Genomic DNA, 8,295 nt, shown 5'->3' on the forward strand with positions numbered 1-8,295 from the left:
GTCAAGAATCACTCGCGATTTCTAATTTATCCGTCCTCCAAAATTAGTGAGAAGAAAGTCTGAATACCTAAATTTAAAAAGCAAAAAGGAAACAATACCTAAATTAAAAAAGGGGAAAAAAGGAAATCAGCTAAAGTAGAAGAGCATCCATTTGAGATTCTTTATCTAAAATTTAGAATAATAAAACTATTTTATTAAATTTAAATATTTATTTTTCACTACACACTATAAACTTTTCTATAATTTACCCTATCTTTATTTTTTATTATTTATTCTCCTTCCCTATATAATATCTATTTTTTATTACACAATTCATTTCCTTTATATTTTTCTTTCCTAAATTAAATAATATTTTAAAATTTTAAAATAAATTTTAAAAAATACTATTTATAAAATAATAGAACAGCTGATATAATTTATTTTTTTTACATAAAATATAAAATTTATAATAAATTTTGTATTTAGGAAAATTGATTTATATGTTCTAAGAGATAGATCCCTCCTCTCTTAGCATCCATGTCATTTATTAAATAAAAATGAAACAAGCTAAATGGACTCCAGCATCATATCTTAAAAGAAAATGAACTAATTAAGCACTTATCATAATAAAATTTGTCAAACAAATAAAAGAATGTACTGCTCTACTGATCATATCCTACAAATGATCTAATAACTTTTTAAAAAAAAATAAAAAGAAACAATAGCTGCCTAGAACTTTAAGATCAAAAGTGGATAAGAAGACTAACAAAGCATCACTGGGGGCTACGACTACTATATCATCTCTTTTAGATTCAGAGCAGGCATCCATTTATAAATAAAGCAGAAACTTAAGAGATTCATCCTGCTTAAGCTCCATCAGTTCCAGCATGGATCATTCCGTTCGGGCGAGCATAATTGCGATCCCTTCCCCGAAATGGACCTCGTCCGCGGCCACGACCATAACCACGGCCTGAAACAAAGTGTGCCATTGATGCAGTTCATAGGCTAACTTTGATTTTGAAAAACATCAGCTATAAATCAAAACTTGGCAGTAAATTAAGGGCTATGGTATAACTGAGACCTACCTCTGCCGTGGCTGGGGACAGGAGCCACATCGTCGTAGGCATAGCTGCCAGTTTCCTGCTGGTAATCAAACTGGCTAGCATATCCACCCCTGCCTCGTCCACGGTAAGCTTGACCTCGCCCACGACCATAGCCGCCTCTACCATATCCACGACCTCTATTATCCCAGTTTTCATCATAATCGGGTGGACCGTTTCCTAAATATAAGCAAGTGAACACTTGCAATCACATTTTGGTATATACATCCAAGAGATCATGCTGGCAACCATTGCATCATACTCACCTCTACTGTATCCACGTCCTCTACCATCCCAGTTTCCATCACCATAATCTGGCGGACCATTTCCTAAACAGAAATACACAATTGAACAACAAATCCAACAGATCATGGATCAAAAAGATACTTCATACCATAAGCCCTTCCTCTGCCCCGTCGACCATAACCTCTTTCTTGCTCCGTAGGAGAGCCCTCTGTATCCATAGATACAATGTAACCAAACAATTGCATGAGAATACCTAATGCATATATGGTCAATCATAGTTTGCATACCTCCATATTCAAACTCGGCCAATGGTTTCAGCAGATCTCTGGGCAAAGGAGGTTGATACCTAGGAAAAGAAGCTACTTAGTAAACATGGAGCCTAATGAACAACCTACTCTGGATGACACAGGAATTCTCATAAACAAAATGTACCGAAACAGTTTTATCTTGCAGAGTAGAGAGGAAGGTATCAGATGCTAAAGACCAGCTGTTGTAACTGGGAAGTGGGAACATGCTATTTCTGACTAACTACAAGTGTCCTAATCAAGAATGATTTATAGGTTGATTCATTGTTGACACAAAGTGGTCATTTGACCAGCAATAAAATTGTTACTGATTGTGAATAAAGGCAAGATTCAACTTTCTAAATCTTATGTGGCTTTAAAGTGTAGACTAGAATATTTTCTAAAGCTCAAGTCAGACCTCTTTTCTCATTTCTAGACAGTATTGGATCAAGGAGAATCCTGGACTAAAAACTATAAGGAATGTCTCAACTTTTAAGCGAATTTTGCAAAGCCATGTCTATTCTCATTCTCTCAATGATGATATCTGTTCCACCCATAATTGCAAGGATAGATAACCAAAAACATGCTAAGTACATGTGAATCTATGAGAAAACTACAAAAAAAAAAAATGCTGATTGGCGCAACAAGATAAGAAAATGAAGAAACAAGAAAATAGCAAAAAAAACAACAACAACAAATCCACTTCAATTGCCAAGTATCAACAAGTATGCAAGATTATGAAAGAACATTCAATTACCCAACCGAAGATGTATCCAGTTCCTTCTTTGACAAAGTTATGGTGATTACTGACACGTGTCTAGTAGTCTCCAGCCTGAAAATCATAACTGGTGTCAGTAACTAGGGGAAATTATTAATATTCAAACTTAAAATTTTGTAGAAGATATTCAACTGTGCAACTTTCATAGACCAACTTCACACCAAATTACTAATTTTAAAATTCACAAGAGAAAAATAGCTTCGTACGGTAGTAAGCCTTCCTCTAAGGGTTCCCATGTATCAGTTATGTCAGTAGAGCCAATAGTCATATTTTGATGGAGACCAACTATTCTTCTCTGCATCACCACCATAGATAAACTCCAATAAGTTGAAGAACTTTCATTTAGTTTAATCTATCAAACTGAAGGTATGAGAAATATAAAGAACTTATCGAGAAAAATAATACAAATATCTGTGGAACCTAAAATAGAATACCTTGATCAGTTCTACAATCGTAATAGCCTTATTAATAGCCCGCCCCATTGCCTTGAAAACAATCTCATTCGAACCTTTTTCCTTTAGAAAGAAAGTATAAGAAATCAGTTAAGACTACAAATAACAAACTGAAAAACATTAGCAAGACTAAATATGAACATAATAAAAATGGCAGTTTGTGTAGAATGTCAATTCCACCAAATTAGTGATGCTTGTGAATTGAGTATATGGTCTTTCTAGCACAGCGGTAGTTTAAGAATCTCCTGCTCTTAAATCTATAATTAATAAGAAAAACTAGACCTAGTGCACATGACAGTGTCATATGTTGTTTTTTCTTTCATAAATCAAGGTAATCAAATGGTCATACGCTAATGGTGACTAAAAGAGAAAAAATGTGCACAATGCTAGCATAACTTGAGATAGGATATTTTATATCTTGAGCAATAATCAGTGATAAAAGGAGCAGCATCTCATCCATTTACTCCCAGGATGCTGAGTAATGCACTGAGATATCTGAAAATTGTTAAATTCATAAAAATTTGCTGTCCCATTTAGCATGTCAGATTTTCCAAATGAATATTAATGAAAAATTCGATAAATCCACCACCTGCATATCAACTAGGGTCCATTTGATTGTTTGAAGTGGATGATTTACTATTGTAGCAATCCAAATTGAGATATTATAAGAAATATACATGATTTTAAAAAGTTGTCAAGGCATTTTTTGCCAGAGGCCACTAAGCAAGCATTTTTTAAAGCAACTCAGCTATTTCACAGGCACTCCATGCAGGTTTAGAAAAAACACAATTTTGTTTTTTAAGTTTGGAGCTCATTTGTTAAGAAAAAGTATTCATACATCTTCTAATATACTGCCCAATGTCTCACTTGACCTGATCTTATTATTTCCATGGATGTTGTGACTCTATCTTCACCAAATATCATTCATTTTCTATCAATGTTTAGGCTATCATCTGTCCAATTTTTCTTCTGTGACTTATCTAGACTTGTCCTCCGTCTTTTATTTTCTGTTTCATATATTCTTAAATTTTTCAGCATTTATTCTCATCCATAAAATATTTTATTCCTCTTGTACTACTATTTTTCGATAGGATCATTCTCCTTACAACAAGGTACCTCTATCATTTCCATCATCATTCTTTAATCCTATTTTTTTTATATTATTCTCTTAAGCAACTTGCAATATTACACTAGCTTTGAATCCTTTTATAGGTGTCCAAGCTTTGCACGAATAATCTTGGAGGAAGACGGCCTTCCCCCGGTTCACATACTGGGTAAATCTGAAGCACGGCTTATACACACTTAAAAGATGACGTGCAAAATATTCATCCATACTGAGATTCAAGCTCCGATCCTCTTATTTGTTCCCCTAAGTGCTTGACCACTGCATCACACCCGTGGAAGCACTATTATTATTTTTGTGATTTCAAACTTAATTGTATGATCCTATTATAATAATCTTCGAGGTAGACTGCCTTCCCCCTAGTTCGCATACTGGGTAAATCCAAAGCACGGCTTATGCACACTAAGATGACGTGCAGAATATTCATCCATACTGAGATTCAAACTCCGATTCTCTTATTTGTTCCCCTAAGTGCTTTACCACTGCATCACACCCGTGGGAGCGGGAGCACTCTTATTATTTCTGTGATTTCAAACTTAATTGTATGATCCTATTATAATAATTTTTCATGTTGACCATCTACACCCCCGCCAAGGCATGTTTCCTGCAAATGCGTTAGGTAGTGGATCAATAGTTTACCCCCTTTATTTTAGGATGATTGGACATATTTTAAAATAATTTCTGGAAAACGTGGGGTAATAAAATGTCAAGATATTTTTTATTCATTTCTAAATATATAAAAAGTAATATAGTTAATAAGAACTTAGTTAACTAGAGGTAGTTGTTAATTTAGATTGTTACAATGATCATAATCCAGAACTTGTCGAAACTATCCAGGAAACAATTGAGAGCAGCAACAATACAAATGAACAAATAATATGAAACAAAACCATAAGAATCAAAATTATCATAAATTTCAAATGGTGCCTACCTGAAGCAGGCTGGTAGAGTACGTGATATAGTTGCGCATCCTCCCTTGAGTCGTAATACGGATCTCATTCTCATTGATCGGGGTTTGTTCCTTCGGTTTCTCCACCCTCTGGTACCGATCCATCTTCTTATCCACAGCAAAAAAACAAAAAAAAAAAAAAAAAGAATCCAACAAAATCAAATTTCGGAAAGAGCAAATAATCAGTGTCCATAACACATCCATGATACTCGACTAAATTTAATGTATAAGGAAGAAAACAAAGGATACTTGGGATCAAAAGAGAAAAAGACTCGCTGCAGCGCATGAAATAAAAACTTAGCCACATAAAACCCAATAAAATCAGTGATAAACACACCAGAAAAATACATCTTCATCATGCGTAGGTTAGAGACAGAAGAGGAATTACGGAAGAAAATACGTATAAATAAATAAAATTTTACCGTTCGTGGATAAGCAGATTGGTGTAAAAACGATAACAGTACAGGATAATTTCTCCCACTAATTTCTCCCGTGTAAAAACAGAACCTCTAACTGTAGCGTTAGTGTAGAAATCCCCCACCCACCCATCGACCCCGACACACCCCCACCCCACCAAAAAAAATCAAACTTTTTCCATCCCGGCAGCAACTCTATGTCAAAATAAATACCGAAAAACTAAGAAAAAAGCAAGATGGGGAGGATCTCCGCCATCTCCTACCTCAGCTACAGCTTCCGCTCGTTGTCCTCTATGACGCGAAGTGCTCACCGCGGAAGGAGAGGCAGCTCTCCCGCTTTCGCTCCTTCTGGTATTCCGATCCGCAGGAGATCCGGCGCAGAGAGGTCTTCTTCGTGCTTAGGGTTCCTCACAGATTCGTCTAAATAGCAATTGATCCTCTACCGTTCGTTGTTTCAGGTGGTGATTTTAATATAAATAATTTGTTATAATTTAAATATTATTTTTTTTCTATGGAATTGTATCACATTTTATATATCTTACCATTTATTACTATTTTTATTAAAAATTAGAATCATTTACGAAGCCACTCTCAATTAATTTAATAAAATCTAAAATTAAATTAGGTTAATATTTTCTTTTCTTTTAATACCAAAAATAATTTAAAAATTTATTAATAATTTTTATAGATGCATTAATTAGGGATATAAAGTTCCAGACTTAAATAGATATATTATTAAAAAAAAAAATTCATAATCGCATTAGGGATCTAGAATTCAAAAAAAAAAAAAATTCTCATTTATACTATTCTTTGGTTCTCTTTAATCTCACATTTTAGAATTAGCAATATTAGGAAGAAGTTTTTATAAATAGTTTAGGCCAACTAGGTTAGAAAACGGTATTTTCTTTTCTCTTTTTTTTGCCAAGATCAAGTGATATTAAATTAATTTTTTCTAAGAGGAGAGTGATATAATTAAATAATGTTATTTAATTACACTTAAAAAATATTTATTTTATAAAATTTAATTATATTTATGTAATATACTACCCACGTAACGTGTATATACAATTGCTAGTATATATATATCCAATTTTAATATGGTGTCTGACCTTCGTGCCCGACTAAGTATGCGGGATGTTCGAAAGTGATTCATACTCTTAGATATATATGAAAGTCATAGACAGTATATATATATATATATAATTGACTAAGAGGTAGGAGTGTTTGGAAAAACATCTCTTAGTCGTCCATATATGTCGCGCACAGAAAGTCAGGAAGCCGGGCAAGCTAACATAAGAAAAATATTTTCCTTAATTTTATCATTTAGTATATATAATTTTTCAAAAAATAATATGCATTATATTTATTAAAATTTATTTTTCACTTCAGTACAAACAAGATCTAGAATCACTTGATTTTAGATAGTACAAACAAGAAAAAATAAAAATAAAAGGACACCTCAGTTTACAAGAGTAGGATTTTTACTAAAAATTAGAATCATTTATTCAATGATCTAGAATTCGAGATTCAACTATGGAATATTATTAAAAAAATTTCTCATCACTCAATCAAAGATCTAAAGTTCAACATTTAACTGTGACATATTATTGAAAAATTTTCTCATCTATATTATTATTTGGTTCTCTTTAATTTTACATTTTAGAATTAACAATATTACAAAGAAGCTTTTATAAATAGTTTGGGCCAACCATGTTAGAAAACTTATTTTTTCTTATCTTTTTTTGCCAAAATAAAGTGATATTAAATTAATTTTTTCTAAGAGAGTCTGATATAATTAAATACTGTTATTTAATTACACTTAGAAAATATTTATTTTATAAAATTTAATTATATTCATATATTATACTACACACGTAACGTGTATATATGATTACTAGTATATATATATCCAATTTTAATATGGTGTCCGACCTTCGTGCCCGACTAAGTATGCGGGATGTTCGAAAGTGATCCATACTCCTGGATACAGTGGCGTAGCTAGGGTTTTCACTCAGAAGGGGCAAAGTGGCGGAGTCGACGAATGATGACGGTGATGCTAACAGCAAACAACGATATCAGCTAAGCGAAAGAAATCAATTAAGTAAATTTCACCTCAATTAAAAGGTGTTTTTTTTATGGAGCATCGGCAAAACAACGACATTAGCTAAGTGAAGGCAACGACCATGCAACAAATGACAGTGATCATGGTAGCAATAGATGTCCGGCGATAGTAACTTAGGCTATAACGGCAGTAACATGTTGCAAAAGATTTTGTGGGTAAAATTAGAGTTAGAAAAAAGAATATGAAAGAAATTATAGGAAAAAAAAAAATGAAAAGAGGAAAAATAAAAGTTCAGGATTAGAGGAGGAAGAAGAAAAACGGATAAAGGAAAAAATTGATTTGGGAAAAGAGGAAAATGGATTAGGTTGAAAGGGTTTTAATTGGAATTTTTTGCTAAAAAGATAAGAAAGTTCAAAATTTATGACTATATATATATATATTTTTTCCCCATTGTATTAATATTTTCCTTTAATTTCAGGGGGTGCAATCGCACCCCTGAGCCTTATATAGCTACGCCCCTACTTGGATATATATGAAAGTCATATATATATATATATATAATGTGAATGGCCAGCTGAGAGGTTAAGGTGTCTGGAAATACCTCTTAGTCGTCTATATATGTCGCGCACAGAAAGTCGGGAAGGCCGGCAGGCTAACATATGAAAAATATTATCCTTAATTTTATCATTTAGTATATATAATTTTTAAAAAATAATATGCATTATATTTATTAAAATTTATTTTTTCATTTCCATCATTTTAGATAGTACAAACAAGAAATAATAAAACTAAAAGGACACCTCAGTTTTCAGAGTAGGATTTTTTTTTTATTAATCTAAATATTCAATTCTTCCAACTAATTTAGGCGGGAAGAGAATGGACTCGGTCTTATAAAAATTTTTATTG

At 32.8% G+C, this 8,295-nt stretch overlaps 1 protein-coding gene across 2 annotated transcripts; it reads right to left on the reverse strand.

The window, feature by feature from the left end:
- Positions 1–570: 570 nt before the first annotated feature.
- On the reverse strand, positions 571–5,792 carry LOC122021223 (zinc finger CCCH domain-containing protein 4-like). Of its 2 annotated transcripts, none has more exons than XM_042579313.1 (10): positions 5,591–5,792; positions 4,894–5,016; positions 2,822–2,902; positions 2,594–2,682; positions 2,367–2,441; positions 1,613–1,671; positions 1,474–1,533; positions 1,346–1,408; positions 1,065–1,259; positions 571–949 (listed from the first exon to the last, which is right to left on the reverse strand). In XM_042579313.1, exons 2-10 carry the CDS (start codon positions 5,014–5,016, stop codon positions 846–848), a joined length of 849 nt encoding a protein of 282 aa, XP_042435247.1. In that variant the 5' UTR covers positions 5,591–5,792; the 3' UTR covers positions 571–845. The 2 variants fall into 2 exon arrangements, with proteins under 2 accessions (XP_042435247.1, XP_042435248.1); XM_042579314.1 differs by having other exon boundaries at positions 4,894–5,019.
- Between the last annotated feature and the right edge of the window lie 2,503 nt (positions 5,793–8,295).

This window comes from Zingiber officinale, chromosome 9A (assembly GCF_018446385.1).
Source record: "Zingiber officinale cultivar Zhangliang chromosome 9A, Zo_v1.1, whole genome shotgun sequence".
NCBI lineage: Eukaryota > Viridiplantae > Streptophyta > Magnoliopsida > Zingiberales > Zingiberaceae > Zingiber > Zingiber officinale.